General features: G+C 38.7%; 1 protein-coding gene across 1 annotated transcript; it reads right to left on the bottom strand.

Annotated features, from left to right (window-relative positions):
* Positions 1-161: 161 nt before the first annotated feature.
* On the bottom strand, positions 162-17,509 carry ZBTB41 (zinc finger and BTB domain containing 41). Its single transcript, XM_021525059.3, has 11 exons — positions 17,442-17,509; positions 15,626-16,820; positions 14,249-14,456; positions 13,471-13,540; positions 10,966-11,113; positions 10,150-10,279; positions 9,460-9,555; positions 8,836-8,942; positions 7,304-7,409; positions 6,191-6,279; positions 162-5,438 (listed from the first exon to the last, which is right to left on the bottom strand). The coding sequence occupies exons 2-11, from the start codon at positions 16,737-16,739 to the stop codon at positions 4,798-4,800; spliced, it is 2,709 nt and encodes a 902-aa protein (XP_021380734.1). The 5' UTR covers positions 16,740-16,820; positions 17,442-17,509; the 3' UTR covers positions 162-4,797.
* Positions 17,510-19,314: the final 1,805 nt, after the last annotated feature.

Below are 19,314 nucleotides of genomic sequence, written 5' to 3'. Positions count from 1 at the left end.
CCGCCCGGAGCTTCGTTTAAACGGCCAGCTCGCGGGGCAGCGAGCGCGGCCCGTGAGGGCTCCGTGGGTCGGAATGCAAACACCAAGCGACGGCGAGGAGCGGCCGTGAGGGACAGCGCTCCTCCCGCATGAGAAGCGCGCCCAAACCACGCAAAACAGGGTGGGGGGTTGTAAATAAATTTAATTTACAAAATATTTTGAAGTCAAAAGTAGAACGAGACACACACAATACTGATGAAAACATAGGCCTCATCTGTTTCTCTTTCACGAACTGTGAAAGACACAGAGAATACTGTGTTTTCATGCTGCTGGAAAACAAAAGGGGGCAGAAATCAAAGCTTAGCACAAGCACCCCTGCAAGAAATCTTGGGGAGCACACAATGTTAAGACAAAAGAACTTTACTTTTCCATAGCAAACAAAATTACACATAGGACTGAGTACTTCCACATTTACAGTACACTTCCTAACTTTTCCTTACAGCAAAGGATTTCCCCTAAAAAGACAACTTTAAAGACTTCCATCTAAAATACCAACCTGTACAGATCACATTTAAAACACATTATCTCAATATATGAGTGACAAAATATTGAGTTCTTTTCACCCTATTCTTTCATATAAAAGGACCGGCATTTAGCATGACGAAAATGGTTATGGGGGATTCAAAAAATTTTGTCATTTTTATCCTTAATCCATCAAAACCTTTTAAACAAAAACATTTCTAATGAGGCGTGAAATAGAGCCATTTGGCTTTAAGCAAGGTGATCACCCTGCATTACATTCTGCCAGTGACATTGTTGGATGCACAGGATGGAATAACCAAATTGTGAGACTGCTGTAGAGCAAGAGCCCACAGGACAACAGCCACAAGGACCTACAGGTTTAATGCACTCTGCTTCCCTTCAGCCATATGGGGAACACACAGACTGGATCAGCTATGCTTGTGTGCTCCACACAGAAAAATTTCACATCTTTTTTACTGTTATAAGGGAAAAGAAACCCCTATTCATCTACAATAGAATTCATTCATAATTCTACATTCATGAACTCCTACACAGAAGTTATTTTGAATTTAAAAACTGGAGGGTCATTTATTCCTTAGCAGTCCATAACACGTTTCCTGTTCAATCAAGCACATTGCAAGGCGACTCCTTGGAAGCGATCTTCAGTTCTGGAGGCTCTTCCACATTTGCCATAGGGAAATAAGCTCAGCTCTTTGATGACACCAAATACATCTTTTGTCATTGTGGTCTGGCATGACCCATCTTTAGGAACAACTACTGGAATTATAATCCAGACTATAGTAGCCCTATATTATAAAGGAAACCACCGCCTTACAGAAAAATATCTTCACCATTACAATGACTGATGTTCAGCATGAAAAGAACCCATGAGGGATACACCTCTCTAAGAAAAGTGTCAGTGCTCAAAGAGGAAATTCCAATGCAAATAAATAAAATTAACATGAAACTCACTAAAAGAATTAAAGGCAGTAACTCAGTCTACAACCAGAAATTTGTATAGCAAAAACATACAGAATTTAATATATGAACAGAAGGAGTGCACTAAGTTCTCAGAATCACACAGCAGTCTGGAGTACCAGCACAGACTCCACTTTTCTTCCCAAAGGTCAGCATGTGGAAAAGATCAACTTTTTGCAATGTGCCCTAAACACTCTTTACAGATCTTTTTAAGAGACACCTGCTTCTTCCTTCTTTGGCAATAAACACTCAACTGATGTAGGGACTGCCTGATAAAACATTTATTGTAAATGCCCCCTCCACATCAACAGCACCCATATCTGATGAGCACATACTGAAATGGGGGGAGCAGATACTGAGGAGTTCCAACCATGAGCTGTGAGGTGCAGACCTGCCCTTTGATCCCAGTCCTCCTACAACAGACTATCTTCTATCAAGCAGAAAACAGATACTTTCACCTACCAAATGAAGTCCCAGCCCATGAAAATTTACTTTGCTCATATATGAATTTTAAGTAGCTGTAAAGCCATATGAATTATAGCTCATGATATTAAATAAAAACTATCTAGCACATAAGCTTTCCTATTGTCTTTCACTGTCAACTGGCAATGATCCAGCCTGACCAGCAGGTACAAACACTAAGTAGTAGGGTTATCTGCAAACAAAAAACACCGAAAAAACTAATAGGTAATCTTTTCCAGGAATGACTAGTAATTCTGGTGACCCAAACAGCAAAGAGCACACTCGTTTTTCTCAAAAACGAGTCCTTTTATAGTCCGTTTCTTGTTGGGCACTCACAAACATGGAGCCCTTCAAAAGTTATTGACCTTCATGTTTTCTGAATAAACAACTCAAAGAGAGAAAAACGCCATTCTTTAGAACAGATATAAAAGGCACAATTATGAAAGAATTTTTAAAAGGACATTATCAAGTAAATATGCTCCAAATTCCATTTCAGTGTTTTCCTAGAGTGCCTTCCAAACAGACTGGACTTTAGAAGAAACAATTATTTACCAACCACTTTGAAGCTACCATTTTGCCAAAAGCCCACAACACTTATTTCTAATGTAGGACAGGAAAGACAAGAAATAACAAAGAATTAGGCTTTTAGTCTGAGCACTGCACTGACACCTCTGATGTTGGGTTACTTTCAACAGTACAATTAGAAATGCAGCAGAAATCATGTTTCATGTGCGCATGAATATGATACACACATGTAGACTTGAAAAGTATACATAAACCAGCCACTTTCAAGCCATGGAGTGTAAAGTTGACAGAAACAGTTTTATTTGGAAAGGAGATGAAAGGTGGAGTTAGAAAGCAGAAAGGGTAGTACTTGATAGTGTCCTTTCAGAAGGTGGCATTCAATGGCCTTGTTATTGCTGTGTATTTGCTAGTCTTCAGCTTCTTCCCAGATCTATTTACAGCATGTCAGTCTGAACATTCCCAGAGCACAGCTCTAAATTTTACTTTAGAGATACAAACATAGAACAGTTAAACATATGTAGTCCTGTTTTAGAAACTGAACTTTTAAAGTTTAGGACTTCTATTGTGCTTCTTTGGCTAAGTCCTATTTAAATATCAGTAACACTTAAAATTCTATAACTCTGCCACTATTTAACAGCTAACAGAAATCTTTGGTGTGTTTAGGTTAAGAATCTATTAGGGTACAAGCTTAAAAATATGAACATTCAGGCAGTTCTGGCCCCTCTCCTGCAAACTGCTCAACACTGAAGTAGATGATTAATAGAATCTAACACCAAAGTATCTGAATACAATCTCAAATGAGTTTGCAGAAGAGAGTCACCACAACTCCCTTGTGCTCAGCTCATTGAATAAATTTAACAGTTACAACAATACACATAAATCCAGTTTCCCATTTTAAATATTCTTTGATATAATAATTTAAGAATAGAGAAAACTGGAGGAAAATTTCAATCTTAATTCTCATCTTAGTAACATGGGAATCTTATTATGCAATTCTTGTGAGGAATTATGAAGATTATAAAGTTACTTCAGATACTTTCTTTGGCATCATATTCACCAAACAAACACAGAATAATTATTTTTAAAGTACACTTAAAAGAGAAAGCTTGATGAGGTTAAACTATACTAGATTTCATGGTGACACCAGACTTGTAGTTCTCAATGGGTTTTTTTTTTAAAAAAACCCATTATGTCTAGTAAAGAAAGAGCTAAAAATAATTAGACATAAAATACTCTCAAGAGTTGAACTTTGGTTTATAAACACAGTACAAGAAAGTGAGAAACAAAACAATTTAATTAGCAACTCACAAGAGATTTAGCATTACTGATTTTCTATTTTTTAAAATAGAAATGAACTACTGTTCTGGAACAGTCTTTAAATTTCTCCTCTATCACACGTAACCTGAAAATGGGCACATTAATGTGGGACCCTGATATTATTTATGCTTTAGCAAGGGTCAACCACACCAACCCTTTGTGACTGTTCATGGATGAAAACGACCTTGTAAATGTTCCCATTTCTTTTGAAGTTAGAGTGTGGGGTACACTTTAGAAGACAAAGAAGATTGAAAATGCAAGAAAAAAAATGTATCTTAAAATTATATAGAACTAAGTGTAGAAAATTGACAATACCATTGTCTAGCTCTTCCCACATTCTTCAGTATTAGAGATGAAAGAAGAACTAAGAAGACAAATTTAAGCAGCCTAATTGTCCTCAGGGGGATCACTGAATACCTTGTTTAGTGTCTTCATAAAGTATCATAAATAACTTTTCAGAAGAACCTAGTGCCTGTGTTCACTGGCTAGGCTCCACAGTCCAGCCACCTTTAAAACCCTCCAAAAATGCCTCAGGTTCAAGAAAATTATATATTAATTTCTGTGTGAAACATAATTCAAAGTTTGTGTTTCATAGCCCTGCCTGCCCTTAGAAACTTTCATGAATTTTAAATAGTCCTTATTCTTTTAGAATGCTTTCTATTCCATTTAAAACATTAACTCAAAGTGAAATGCAGAAAGTCAAACAATTTTTATAAATTAATAGCCAGATATGTAATTACATTTTCAGCCACTATCCTTAAAAGATATTTCAGAGCATTATTTTTAAAAGACCATCCATAAGATTTTTAAAAACTCTTAAAATCACAAGAAACACTCTTTCGTATGCATCGAATTGTGCCTAAATGTTCAAATATTATGTAAACAAATTGCTTTCCCAAAACTATGCAGGAGACTTAATGAGTCCAAATAAAATATAAAATATAAATCTTAGTTGCCACATCAGCCTTCTGGTGGCCGCTGGCTTAGCAAATTCGGTGGAATGTTACGGTCTGATCATGAATGTTCGTTGTTTGAAATACTCTGTACAGTGGGAGTTGTATCTAGCCCCAGCAGAGTTCCAAGATACGACTGGTCTCTAGGATCCAGCATCTGCTCAGGCCTCACAGGATGAACGATATTTGCAGGCTGTGGAGTCAGGGTGTATTTGTCGAGGAAGGAGAGCTCGGCTGCTCGCTGATAATCCGCCTGCTCCGGCTGCGGGGGAAGGATGCCATGGGACTGAGCGCTGTGCTGCACCAGCTCTGCTTGGGGGTCTGGCATGGCAACGGGGACCAGAGTCACAGGCACACACACTTCTGGGGATACATTCTGCAGCAATGTTTTGGCTTCTGATTGATATGCTTTGGACTGTTCCACATACTGTTTAGCCTCAGTTTGGTAAATTTTGTCATCAGAGGTGTACTGCACTGGTAAGGAGACTAGCTTTTCCTCTGAAGATGCCAATGCCTCTTCTGCAGCCTTAGACCCATGAACATGATCAATATGATACTTCAGCTTGTCTTTTCGTTTAAATGTTGCATTGCAGTGCTGGCAGTTAAAAGGTCGAGCGTCTGAATGAATAACCATGTGTTTTGTTAATGTCTTCTTTATTCTGAAAGACTGATTACAGATCTGACATTTGTAGGGCTTCTCACCTGTAAAGACAGAGAAGTAACCATTAGTTACTCTGAGTAACATCAAATCACACATAAATAGGCAAATACCTTCCAGGGATTAAGGCATCAAGACCTACCATGAAATAATTTTACTGAAAACAAACTGTAAGTTCAGCATCTATTCTGCAATCAAGTCACCGGGAATTAGTTTAGAAGTTATATTTGTATACTCTTCTCCTTACATACAATTCTCTCAGTACTCTGGACTTACATTAGAATACAAACCAAATTAAAAATAATAGTCTTTTAACTGTTATGATACTGGAATTAAATGAGCTCAGTTTTTACATCTATATGTTTCAAAAGGCAATTGATTTTCCTAAACACAAGACAGGAAAAACAAAGTCAAAGAGAAAGGACATAGCCCTCTCCAAAGGGAGTTCACTCCTTGCTTAGATTACCACTTGACATGAAGTAATCTCTGGAGCACAGAAACATTTAGAAAGTCTGGATAAATTTGGCAAGAACACATATACCAGTGAACTAAAGGAGGAGGTGCAAAAAGTGCCCCACAAACCTGGGCTGAGAGTATCAGTATTCCAGCTAAACAACCATAAAACAGTATTCAGCAATAGCCAGTATATAACAATGAATAAAATCTTACTGCTTTCTCCTTCTCTCATCCTGAATGCTCAACAACCATAAGGAATAAAATCATTGAATCAATATTGATGCACAAAAATACATTTTTATGTGCTTTGTGGTTTAGTTGGGGTTTATTTTCTTGTTACCTGAATGTGTCCTAAAATGCATTTCCAAACTTGATTTCCCTTTAAAAACTTTCTTACAGACTTCACACTGGTGAAATGTTGCTTTATATCTTTAAAGAAAAAAAAGACATTTCATGTTATTTTTTTTGTAACCAATTAACACTAAAGTTCTGTCCACAATCCTTCCTGAACTCTTTAACTGCAAAATGGCTAAATACCAAACTTTCCAAATTTCCTCACTTATATGCCTGTTTCCTGGCATCTACATCCCAATAAGGTCAATTAGATTCTTTTCAATATTCAACTTTATTCTCTGTCGGGATGGCACTTAAGTATTCAAAGAACAAAAGCCACTAAAACTTCTTTTTTAACCCCAAAAACTTCCTTAACTAGCATTTTTTTTTTGCCCAACACCCACAAGAAGCTTTTACTTTGACAGAATCAGACCATAAATAAAGTTCTAGGAATGGCAGAATTTCTAGGTAGGCTACTGCCTACCAAGGGAAAAAGCCAGAATAAGCAATGTTCTGTACTTTTAAGTCAGACACATCTTTAATGGCTTCTACACAACACTAATGAGTACTAACAGCTGAAACACATCATTTGAAAAATAACCAGAGCTGTTTATTTCAAATGTCTGAGAGGTTTATTTTTAGAGCTCAAGGGTTTTAAAACCCTATTGCATTTTCAAGTTAGAAACACAACTTGGGTTTCAAAGTTTTTACCTCCTTTCAGAGCCACTAATCTGCTGCCAGCTTCTAAAACACCTTAAATGTGAGATAACTCTTTCTGTGCTTACATAATGACTAGTAATTCAGTTTTAACTAGTCTGCAATGACAATATTACAGCAAACCAACAATTAAGAACAACAATGAGACAGAAAACTGACAAATTAAAATCTGATCCTTTTAATGCTTTTAATTACTTAATAGTGCTACAAATTAAATACCTAGCTTAAATTGTGAAGGCAATTTTCTGACATCCCCTTCAAACTGTAATAACATCTCTATGAAGCCTGAGGTACAGGCATGACAAATACACAGAAAAGCAGAATTCTGCTCACACATGCAAGTCCTAACAAAACCAGTTACAGTACAGAAGCATTTATGCAGTTGTAAAAACCTCACACTTACTTCTGCCAAACTTTTTCTCCTAGATGAACACTTTTATAATGAACAGTGAGGTGATCTCGACGGCCAAAACATTTTCCACATTCCTCACACTGATGTGCTTTTTCACCTACAAGAGCAAAATTCAACAAATTTTGGTTAAATCTTTTTGGAATTTACTAAAGGTCTATGACCTATAATCATGTTCCCAAAGTTCAGCCAATCAAGCTCCTCCACACCTCACTTGGAGAAGGGTTCTCTCCTGTTAAAGAAGAAAATTTAGGAAGCACTCTGGTTCTATCAGAGTAGGGACTTAACCACTCATTAAATAGGACTAGTCCATATGATTCCTACAAAGAATTTTGTGCTCCAAGTCAAGAGACACTTCCCCAAACACTCACTGCATGGGAGCACAAGTGAATGACTGGGAATGTACTCTCTTCATTATCACCTGAAACGTGGTACCTTCAATTATTCAGCTGTTTTAAAGAGAAGCTTATTGAAACATACCAATTATTTTCAGCTACTAATTTGTGTAATTTTAAATGACACCTCAGTATTTATCATTTTAATCATCCTGGTGGACATAGTTACCTTTTTCTTTTATGCTGCTGTTTAAGAGTATCTTGATGCTTTTTAGTCATCTTGAGATCTTCCACAGAATATTTCTTCTCAAGTAAATAGGGGTGTGGACAGTCAAAGAATGTAACTTTCTAGAGGGGGAAAAGCAAATAGAGCAGAAAAGAGGATTTTTTTTCTTTTTTTTTTGTTTTTTTTTTTTTGGTACTTGGACTTTTCAAAGATTTCTTTATTTCATAGCAGACATTATGATGTCAAACACCAGGAAAGAAGCTGTCTTTCACATAAAGACTCAGGAAGTTTAGACTCTGATCACTTTCATACTTCCATGCTGCCTACGAAGTATTTTGCCTCCTAGAAGGTCGTATTTCTTCTGGATCTTGTTATGAAAAAGTCACTGGTGAATCTTTGCTCTTCCTATACATTTGATAACCTTTCTGCTCTCAGAGAAACAGATTTTTTTTTCTTCCTCCCGATCATCCCCATCTGTTCATAGGGCTGATTCCCTAAGCCTTCCTTCCATCTTTCCCACAAGAGAGACTTCAGAAACACCTCTCTGGTGCTCTTTACATTGAAGTGATCAGTGTTCAAACTTTGACAGAGACTCTGACAGCTTCTTCTACGTTGTGGCAATAATGTTTCACCCAATTGCTATTAAAAAAAAGAAATCTGGAATCATTAAAAAAATCCTCCTTTTTCACTTTTGCTTTTTGTATTTATGATTGTTAAAGCAATTAATTGTTACATGTTTTTGACTGTCTCTCAGCTTTCTATGGTATCATGGAGGAAACACATGGCTTTTAAACCTTTAAAACACGTAAGATTAACTTCACTTTAGTAGACCTTAAAAAGAGTGGCAGGAACTTTTATCAGGCCTAAAACATTGCATGCACTGAAAAAAAAATCCATCATAACTTTTTATTTGGTTTTATTTCAAAATAGTAATTTTGAAGCCAGTTTCCAAAGAAAATACTTACCTGAATGTATTTTTTTGTGTTTTGTCAGATGGTCATGCCGAATAAATGTTTTCCCACATTCTTCACATTCATATCTCTTGTCATCATGATGCACTCTTAGATGAAGTCTGCATATTGAGTCATAAACATGACCATAAAATACAATTTTGTTTAAATAATATGTACTGCTAATTCAATGCGAAACAGCAGAAAATGCAGTCTTTAATGCTTCACATAAGTATCAGGAAGTAACTTGCAGCTGAATTGCACCTGAATTGTTCTTAGAAAGCAAGAGAGAACTAAGCTGAGCTCTCTTATGTGAAATTAATTTAGTGGTGTGTTTTAGTCCTCTGCTTATTTTCTCTTCAAATAACAAATTGAAATTTTACATGTACAAAAACCTCAACTTTGAGAAAAGATTTGTAGGGGTTTTTTTTTGTGTTTAAGCCATTAATACATTACAAATGAAATGAGTTCTCACAAATCAGCAATATATTTTTTAAATCGAAAGATGTTTAGAACATTTACTAATGCTCTCAGAGGTGGAGTACATCAGACACATACATTACGAAGAATTATGTCAATAACATGAATACATATATATCACCAAAATAGTTTAGCAGCTTGTTTAATAAAAATCTATACCTGTAAGAGCTTCCATGACGAAAACTCTGCCCACAAATACTGCAAAGATGAGGCTTCTCTCCACTGTGAATTCTCAGATGTTCTTTCAAAGTTGTTCTGTTTAATAAAAGCCAGTAAAATTTCATTTTAAGCAATGTCCCTTGCCACTTTAAAGTGAAGCATATTATCATTTTCTGAATTTCTTTCACCATGATGGATCACAGTAGCTTTGAGTGACTGTATAAATTCAGATACACACACCAACACATGCATTAAATAGGTCTGGCAATGTATTTACTGAACCAACTGAGTCTAGAAACAGTACCATGAAAGAAATAAAACATTGTCCCAATATAAATTTGGAAAACATACATTAAAGAAAACATCTTTCCCAAAAAATTGCAAGATGTTTTTGCACAACAAAGAAACTTAAGTTTCTTAACAGTAAGAAACTTAAGTGAAGTAAATGAGAGGTAAGACTTTCTTAATATATTTGCACTTCATAATTAATTACCTACAGCTGTCACCCTTAATTTTAGGGGTGATCAGAAAATCCCATGCTACCATTGGCTCTCACACTACCTGTTAATGCACTGATACTCTGAAATGATCTCATTTATGTTAAAAACTCCAAGCATATTCAACAGCAATCCAAGTATGCAAAATATTGCTGTGTTCTGCTGAAGTTCAGGTAGTCAGGCAAGTCCTTACCGTTCCCTGACGGATTTCCCACAGATGAAACATGTCCATTTCCTCTTTCCCCCATGGGTACATTCTATGTGGCGTTTCAGATTCCCTGTGTCATTAAACTGGCGGCCACAAATATCACAAGGAAAAGGCCCTACAGGGAGACAGACACACAGAGTAGGACTGACTATCAGCTAAAATAAACAGCAAGCCCAGACTGGTTACTTTTGAAAACCCTCATCAATTTGCAAAGCAAAAGTTTTGCCTAACAAATTAGTACAGTCAGCATACTTCAGTTAGATTTTGTGAGCTTTCTGCTAAGTTACTTCCAAGATCTGGCATTTTGGCAAATTTCATGACTGTAAAGCAAAAAATCAGAATTCACAGCCAAAAGCAATTAAGCCCACTTAGATCACTGGAAATAAAAAATTCTTATCACCCATCTAGTTCCTACCCAGCAGAAATAATCAGTAGTATGAAAAAAGTCTGCAGAATACTTTAGGAGGAAAGGAAAAGGTCTTCTGAAAACTTCAGGAAGAATCTGACTCTCTAACTGAGAATCAATTTTGTGCAAAAAACTTTCAAATCAAACTAACCCTACTTCTTCTTCCTCCCCCAGATTCTGACTTTTTTGGGTACAAGACAATGCCTCAAAAAGACAGCTGAACACAAAAGTAAAAACCCAACCAACAAAAAACCTTCCAACAACTCTCCACCAAAAGTGGAAGAGAGAATTGTAAAAGAATATGGGGTGGAAACCAGACTGACCAGGACATAAAATGGTGGGGGAATGTTTTACTTTAAATCTAGTGTTTACATGTCAGAAGGAAGCTTCTATACCGAGATGGAATTTTTCTTGATGTTTCAGTCTTGCAAAGCGGGATTTAAAATGCTCTTCACAGTAGGTACATTTGAAGGGTTTATCCTGAGAGTGAAGGATCATATGCTCTTCTAAGTGAGGTCTTCGAGTGAAAGATTTCTTACAAATCTGAAATGATAACACACTTTGTCAAAGATACACCCATCATAACCACATTCTTTTCCTATTCATAAACTCATAACAGTTTATTTCATCTGCTCTCTTCACCAATGTAAGATTAAACATGCATTCTTCAAAAACCTACTCTATGCCAGTAGGTTTTTGTCAACATCAAAACAAACCTGTGCTCTACATAAACCATAGTGGACTGTAACTGCATAAATCAGGATGCAGATCCAGCCTAAATCAACTACTGGCAACTCCTGCATGCAGTTATATGTTCCTCACCAGTCCTTCTTTCTACTGATTCCAGCACTTCCCAGATTCCCTTCCTAGGGTTCTTCAACACAGTAACTCAGCCAAGAATAACCCAGTGGAAAAAAGCAAATAGCTTTGGCTTGGTTTTGGATGCTGAAACAGTTTAGATGGACTGTGGTAGAAGTTGTTGTAGTATAAGCTACTGCAGAACCAAAGTCATACCTGTTCCTTTATTTCCTCTGGGAAATTCCCTGACAGCAGGTATTAAAGAGAAAATGCCAATACCAACAAGGAACTGTAACTCAAGATACATTTTAGAACTACAGGACCATCACAAGCCTAACATTATGTGTGCTTTTTAGTACAGCTTTCAGATTAACCAAAACATTCAAGAATTATTAGTAGTGACTTAAGTAAGCATGCAGTACAATTACAGAATTGAATCCACAGCTCAAATTCAGGCATTTAAACCAGGTATTATAATTTATCATCAGGGTCCTACGCTTCAACACACTAAGTGCTCACATATTTCCCTGTGAGACTCCTCTGGTGTTTATGGCAGCTCAGCTGAGCACTACAACTCCCACACATTAACCCCTGCAATCAGCTTCACCAAGCACACATGAATAAGGAAATCAAAACCAGCAGCTCTATTTGTTTAAAAACTCATTAATGTTAAATAGAGGTTTAAGAAAATCCATATTTGTATAAAGTATAATAGTCCTCTTGTTTTTCCTTACTATTAATATATATTGTTTGTGTAAATTTGCTCATATTCCTCAAGGATTAAAATATGGTCAGCAAATCCTGTTGTTCACAGACAGATTACAGCATAAACCAATAACCTCAGTGAACCCTGCAGCTGACAGCTGTGGCACCTGTGCCCTCAGAACACACCACATGAACAAACAAAGTCACAGCACAGCACCCAAGGGTCCTGTTCAATGTCCAACTGCTGTAAAAGTTGGAATTCTACCCGCTTTTAATTCAAGTCCATTTTTAATGCACATGAGCTCCACGGGAGCTCATTTCTTTAAAAATGTCTACTTACAATTTTCAATTTAAAAAATAAACCCACAAACAAGGAAGTGGAGTTTATCAAATCACTCATCTGGCAACACACTTTCCCATGAATGAATGTCAACAATGTTGCACAACCGAGTCTCCCATTACTATGTTTCTTATCTAGTAACAAACAGAATCTGTAACACGTTCACACAATACAGCCTCACCTGGAAGATAACACCCTTTGAACAACCAGGTAATAGCCTTGAACCACAATCCCACCAGCTGCATAATGAACAATACAAATTCCTACAGCTGGTATCTCCCAACCTCCTACTGTATGTTTACAAGTGAAAATTCCCATATAAAACAAGGTTTGTAATTATGTTACAGCACCTAATATTACAGACATACTGCAGCAGACAGCAGCTTGCACAAACAAAACAGCTACCCCAAAAAATAAAGGAAACTAATTCCCTTAAAAAATAGCAACATCAAAACCCCACATCTGAAACCTTAAAACATTATTTGGCAGCATACACATAGAGAATGGAAATTCTACAAATTCCCTTTTAGAGCAGATGTATTTTCACACATATACCTCTCACAGGAAAATCAAGTAAAGGATTCTGTGATTTTACAACTGGAGATAAATTTAGCACAGATTTACAACTCTGTTGACATGCATATGCAGCTAAATGAGAAAGTGTTTCATATATATTTTCCTCACAATTGAGAGATCATCCTGTGACAGTATACTTTATGGTCAGAGTTTGTTATGTGTAATTAACAGGAGAGCAAATACTAGTTTTAAAGCATCCATAACACTCAAGTCTAATAATCTTGAAAATAATAATCTAATCAAAAACTGATGTTTTTGAAAAAATACTGCCTCTAACTATTTTAGAATTCAAATTGGGATTATTTATATGACCAGAGGCTGTACATATAGACAAAGTTCAATCCTTAAATCAGCAGATAGAGGAAAACCATCCCTTAGAAAGCTTTCTGAGATTTCACAGAAACACATACCAGATTTTCATTAAAGTTCACAGCAGATAAACTCTGTATGGGGAAAAAAAAAGTACTGAAGTATTACTTACATCACATTTCCAACCTTCACTCTTTGTCTTCTTGATAGAAAGAAATTCTTGTACATTCTCTGGATGAAACCTAGGAGTAAGAAGCAGAAAGTAGTCATAACTTTCAAAGATGAAGATAATCCAACTACTAAATAGCTATTTCTAAGCTTTATATGTCATGGCAGTTGATCACCACACTGGCAGAACAGAATACTGATGCTGAAATAATTCTAATGACACAAGTAACTGGAAAGCAGTGCTGACTATGATTCCTGTAGAACTTCATACAACATTTGATAAAACAAGAGGCATAAGTTTCAACTTATAAATATTTACAAAGCAAAAAGAAAAAAGGGAGTATGTAAATAATAATACCTTATAGTTAGACCTGCCATAAATTATTTATCTAAAAGAATCTGCACAGAAATGGTTTAGACATCTCTTATCATCAACAGTAAAGAACTGATATCTAAAACTAAACAACATATTTTATTCTACCTTCAAATTAAAAGCAGTCAAGTAATTTTAAGTCTGATATGTTCTTACTGTGCCAGCTTATCTGAAAGATTCTAAAATTTATAATAAAAACTTTTGGCAGAACCCCTACAGAAGCCCTACTGCTATTTCTTACAGCAGGTTAGGTGATACTGCTATCCCCGTGCCCTTTGAAAGGGCAGGTATTTGAAGAAACAGTTATAAATATAATGCAGAATATGCTGTGTTTATATATATGCTTATCTTTCCTTTTAAAATGAAAAATGCTTCTTCAGAAATGCCAGACGCATTATGCAATACTTGCCTCTTCACGTGCTTTGCTAAGGTCTTCTTGCTAGCATGCAGCTTATTGCAGTAGGGACATTTGTGCTCCTTCTTAAGGAAGTCAGTGTCACTGGAGTGCTTCTTTCTGTGCACTGTCAGGTTGGACTTGGTTGAGTAGCGCTGGTGACAAATATCACATTCAAAAGGCTTCTCGCCTGTGTGGACACGAGTGTGGCTCTCGTATTTGCCTGGACAACAAAGTCAAATCTGTTAGCATGAAATGTAACAGGGATCACCTGCAATAGGAATGTCTGGGGTTTGTTCTATAATCTCACATACAGTCAAGCTCTAAGTACCCTCCACATCCATCCGAAGATTCTTACTGGCTTACACCACCGAAAACTGCCCAGTGCTCACTTATGTGTTTAATCCAAGGTTTCTCCAAACACTTCCATGTTCCTGTAAGTTTGTGCAAGGGTTATAAGTCACTCTTGTTCAACCTTACAGCATAGTCTGACCTTAAATACTGCAAATTACAGTCCTATTCTTTCACTACACTGATCATGAGTACCTTTGCAGAATGGCGAACAGCCTCACAACAAACTGGTAATCTTGAGGTACTTTCAAGTAGCAGAACACTGAATGAAAGATACAAACACTTGCACATTATCTGTATTTGGGACCCAACATACTACCAGAAACAAAAATGCTACTCTCTCATTTCTTTCACACAGCTGGTATTGCCTATTCTGTTTGCCAATGTTTTTTCTGAGGACAAAATTCTGTCCTGTGGATAAATCTACCTTGAGTCAATAGCAGTCTCTCTTCTTTGTACTAGGTTTTACTTTTTTTCTCTGTAGAATATACATGCATGTTGCTGTATAGTATTGTAAATTTATGAGCTTCTGCAGCTCATAAATTTAACATGTAAGTCAATCGTCCATTGGAATAAAAGCTTATAAAGAAATACTTTATGTATCACTTCTTTTAATGCATGCTTGTCATGGATTTATTTGAGCACAGAACTAGAATTCTAAGTTATGAAAGTGCCAAGAGAAAAAGGCTTCCAATGCATGCAGAACCAAAATGTACTATTCCAACCCTAAATACTCACAGGCCATTTATTTCTGCACAGTAGCTGTGCTTTTACACGCTGTACTAACAACCAGAATCCAGAGCAGTGGAAGAGAAATAAATATAGTATTTGCAGTTTTTTAAAATGTGCTCAGATAATTTATTGAAACTATTTAGCACCACAGACATAACAACTTAAAACACTTCAAGAAAATAGCAGCACACTGGATCAGTGAGATGACCCAGAAATTCTTATATTCACTCTCCAGGACAGAAAAAAACTTGGTTTATTTCCCACACAAACAGCACCACCATGAAGGAGATAAACCGAACTCACTCTTACCTATTCGATCAAACTTTTTGTCACACTTGGGACACTGCAGTAGTTTTTTGCTACTGCTTTGAATGATGACTGGAGCTAAGCCTTCAGGAATATTCCCCATTGAGTCAACCACCTCAGAACCCTCTTCAGCATCATTCTGTTCCTTTTCGCTTTGTTCTTCAGATTCTGAGTCTTCACCTGACATTTCTTCTTCCTGCCCATCTTCATCCACATTGCACTCACTCTCACTGTCTTCAAATTCACTTCTCTCAGATGTCTCCTTGTCAGAACTGGCTTTTTCTAAGTTGCTGTCAGAGGCATCACCACTTTCATTGTCACTGATACCGAACTTCGCTGGACATTTACGGCTTCTCGTGGAGCGTCTCGTGGAAAAGCTGGCCTTCTCAACCATTTTTAACCCATGCTTTTGTTCCAGGGAAAGGGTGCGGTGGGCTTTAGCCAAATGATTTTCTAAGGACTTCTTGTAACAGAAACTTCGACCACAAAAAGTGCACTGATGACTATTTAATAGTTTACCCGTCAGTTCACTGAGAGTTTCTACTGGTGTAGGTGCATCAGTTACCACATCAGTCTGTACACTTTCGTTATTTAGTAACTTCACTGCATCTATGATATCTAAAAATTTTGCTGCTTCCAGCACTAATGGAATTTCATTTTTATACACAAAAAACTCAGAAGTGTAAAGAAACTCAAGCAAATGTTGAAAGACAGAATGAGTTACATGATCTAATGTGACAACATCAATGCTTGGATTTTTGCTCAAACAGGCATGAAAATAACTACTCCCAACAGCCACAACAACTTTGTGAGCACTAAATTCTTTTCCTTCTACAATTATGAGTAAATCACAAAACGATGGATGTTTCTGTCTATCATCATTTAAGTATTTAAGTAGATTTTTGTTATATTGCAATGAGCTTAGGAGCTTTCTTTGTTCTGGTGATGGTGAAAGTTCTTGGGAAGATCCAAGCTGATCGGCAGGAGCTATTTCTGTAGACTTGGAGACAATTTCTTGTGCACAGTCCACTACAAGAATCTGTTCTGAAGTATCTTTCTCATGGCCAAGATGAACCTTTTCATTTAGACTTGCAGCGAGCCGTCTCCTTTTCTTCATTGCAAAAGTGCAACTTCAGGATCAGGAGCTTCATAGGTGATTACCAAAGAGTTCCCGTGAAGACTTGGCTCTGCTCTGGACCTTAAGAAATTATGCAACAGTAATTTCATACTCCGCCAGAAGAATTATGATAAAAAGTATTCTTAGCACTTAAACATTGCTTCAATTTTTAATAATGCTCTCTGTATTTCACTGTTAGTTTTATGTAAGTGCGTAACTGAGGCTTTATTGAACCACTAAAACCCCTCTGCGTTGCAGACCGCGCATAAGCTGCTGCGAAGCAGCGAGCAGACACTGCCTATTCTTAGCTCTAAGGCGGCGGCCGGGCTGGCTCCGCTCGGCCCCCGGCCGCATTTAGCCTGTGCCGCACGCCGGGACGGGCGCGCACTGTTGTTTGATTACTGCCCCGCAGCCTGCTCTCTGTGCGTTTCACCCAACAGGGCAAAGCCGGCCCGGCTGCTCCCCAGGCGGGCCGGGCCCCCAGCGCCTGCCGGGCCCGGGGACGCTGCTCCGCTCCCCGCCGAGACAGGGCGGGGCCGGGCGGGGCCGGGCCGGCCGCAGCGGGATCAGCGCCGCCGAGCAGGGGCACCGGGGACGCCGCCGTCCCGCGGCGCTTAAGATGGCCGCGCCCGCCCCCCGGCCCGGCCCGGCCCGGCCCGCTCCGCTCCGCTCCCCCGCGCCGCCCGGCCCCGTCCGTCGCACCTGCGCGGCGCCGGGCGCTCCCCGGGCCGCTCGGCCGCCCACCGCCGCTGCCCCGCTCCGGCCCGCGCCCGCCGCTTCCGGCCCGCCGCCCGCGTCAGCGGGGTCACGGCGGCGCTTCCGAGCGGGGCGGGGCGGCGGCGCGGGCGGACCGCGCCCCGGCCGGGCCCGGCGCGGAGCGCGGCCCCGAGCGTGAAAGTAGCGGGCGGGAAGCCGGAGAGCTCGCTCAAAGTGCGCCAGAGATGGCGACGGCCGAGCTGCCGCCGGCTCTGCGCCATGACACCCCACCGGGGCTGACCCCTGCTCTGAAGCAGTGCGCGTAGGGGCTTGTGAATTCCCGGGCATTCTGCTTCCCGTAATTCCGTTCAATAATACGAGTTTTGTTTTCTGCTGGAGTATTTTGAAGCACTGGACATGAAATTGCCACGTTCGTGCTTCCCGGGTGGCAGAAGGAGCAGCCGCGGAGGCGCCGAGGCGCTCGGGTGCCGCTCCGCAGCGTGCGGAGGGCGCTGCCTCCTGCTCCGCCAGCTCCATCTCTCCCAAGATAACCAATTGCCAGTGACAGTGTGACACCGAAAATGAGCTTGTTTTCCTGACAGCCTTAAAGAAGGATTAATGGAGGATTAAACCGTATTCCACGACATGCATTCTGCATTTGTGATCTGTAAATGGATACTGAACAAAGTGACTCAAAGGTCTTGCATTTAAAAATAAAAATACTGAATGTTCTTAAAGCATTTGTTACCTCCTGAGTGTTGCTGTACTGCCCGTACTCACAGCCCTGCAGTTTCCTCGCAGTTTACACATACTTAACTTCGACTTTGGGTTTGTTGGTGGTGGTTGGTTGTTTTTCTTTTTAATAGTACATTACAATCAAATTAATTCAATAGCAAACTGTTTCAAATAATACGCTAAGTAGAATCAGTTCTTCCATTCAGTTATTCCATAGTGAAACAGTGGTGTCAATAAAAATAGAACAATCAAGATTACTATGGTTTTCTTGCATTAAAGACAAAAATCTACTTACCTCTCAGCCATCTGCTCTTTTAGGATATTCTTTGTGCATGCCCACCTTTTTTTTCCGCAGAATAGTTAAACTGTACCTAAACTGTAAAGATTAGTTTCTCTGTTTGGTAAGTTTCTCTGTTTTGATTTTGCACAGAAAAAGAAAGTTCTAGAGCAAGGCACTTTAGATTTTAAGCTGAGCCTTACATTTCACTCTAATCTGAATAGCAAGCACATAAAAACATCATTAGTGGGTAATTGGCTTCTTGGGTCTTACTGTTTCCATAGCAAATCCCTCATTTGGAAAGTAGAAAACTAAGTGCTTCATCAGTTTTCATGAGTGAAATAAATATGGAAAATGCAGCCTTGATGAGAACTATTTTGCCAGCAAGCATAACCAAGCCACAGAAGTGCTCCCTGGGACAGGGATAGTTTTTCATGTGTTGTTGGGGACTTGGGGAAGGATTTGGGTTTTATTCCCTAATAACTACCTAGTTTTTTCTTTATTTGCTGCTGCTATTATTTACTCTGTCTTGAGTACAATGTGGTTTCCTTGCAGTATACAAAGCATCTACAGCTTATTGCCAAACTGTACAAGTTCAGCAGGCATTTTGGCTTAGCACAAGCCTAGGTAACACTTCTTCTCTTCTTATTTTATGATACATTAAGGATTTAGTTCAAAGAAAAATCGTACAGTGCTAAGTGTTCCATTACCATGCCTGGCACTGCTGCAATAATTATGCTCTGGAAACAAAATGTCCTTGAAATCTCAGGTCATTATGATTCCTTCAGCATTGTCTTCTGCAGTTAGTACAAAGTACAAGTGGTACAGACAAAATTTAACTATGTTAGTCCCTTTTGTTCCAATGCT

The sequence above is a fragment of the Lonchura striata genome, chromosome 9, assembly GCF_046129695.1.
Source record: "Lonchura striata isolate bLonStr1 chromosome 9, bLonStr1.mat, whole genome shotgun sequence".
In the NCBI taxonomy this organism is placed as follows: domain Eukaryota; kingdom Metazoa; phylum Chordata; class Aves; order Passeriformes; family Estrildidae; genus Lonchura; species Lonchura striata.
Note: the sequence above shows the minus strand (reverse complement) of the source record. Positions and strands in the feature narration are given on the sequence as shown.

Excerpts from the sequence above, each read along its gene's own strand:
- ZBTB41 (XM_021525059.3), bottom strand. The coding sequence starts at position 16,739 with ATGAAGAAAAGGAGACGGCTCGCTGCAAGTCTAAATGAAAAGGTTCAT. Across the intron at positions 14,457-15,625 it reads CAAAAAGTTTGATCGAATAG|GCAAATACGAGAGCCACACT; the intron begins GTAAGAGTGAGT and ends TTTGTTGTCCAG. Across the intron at positions 9,556-10,149 it reads GGGAAATCCGTCAGGGAACG|AACAACTTTGAAAGAACATC; the intron begins GTAAGGACTTGC and ends TTTATTAAACAG.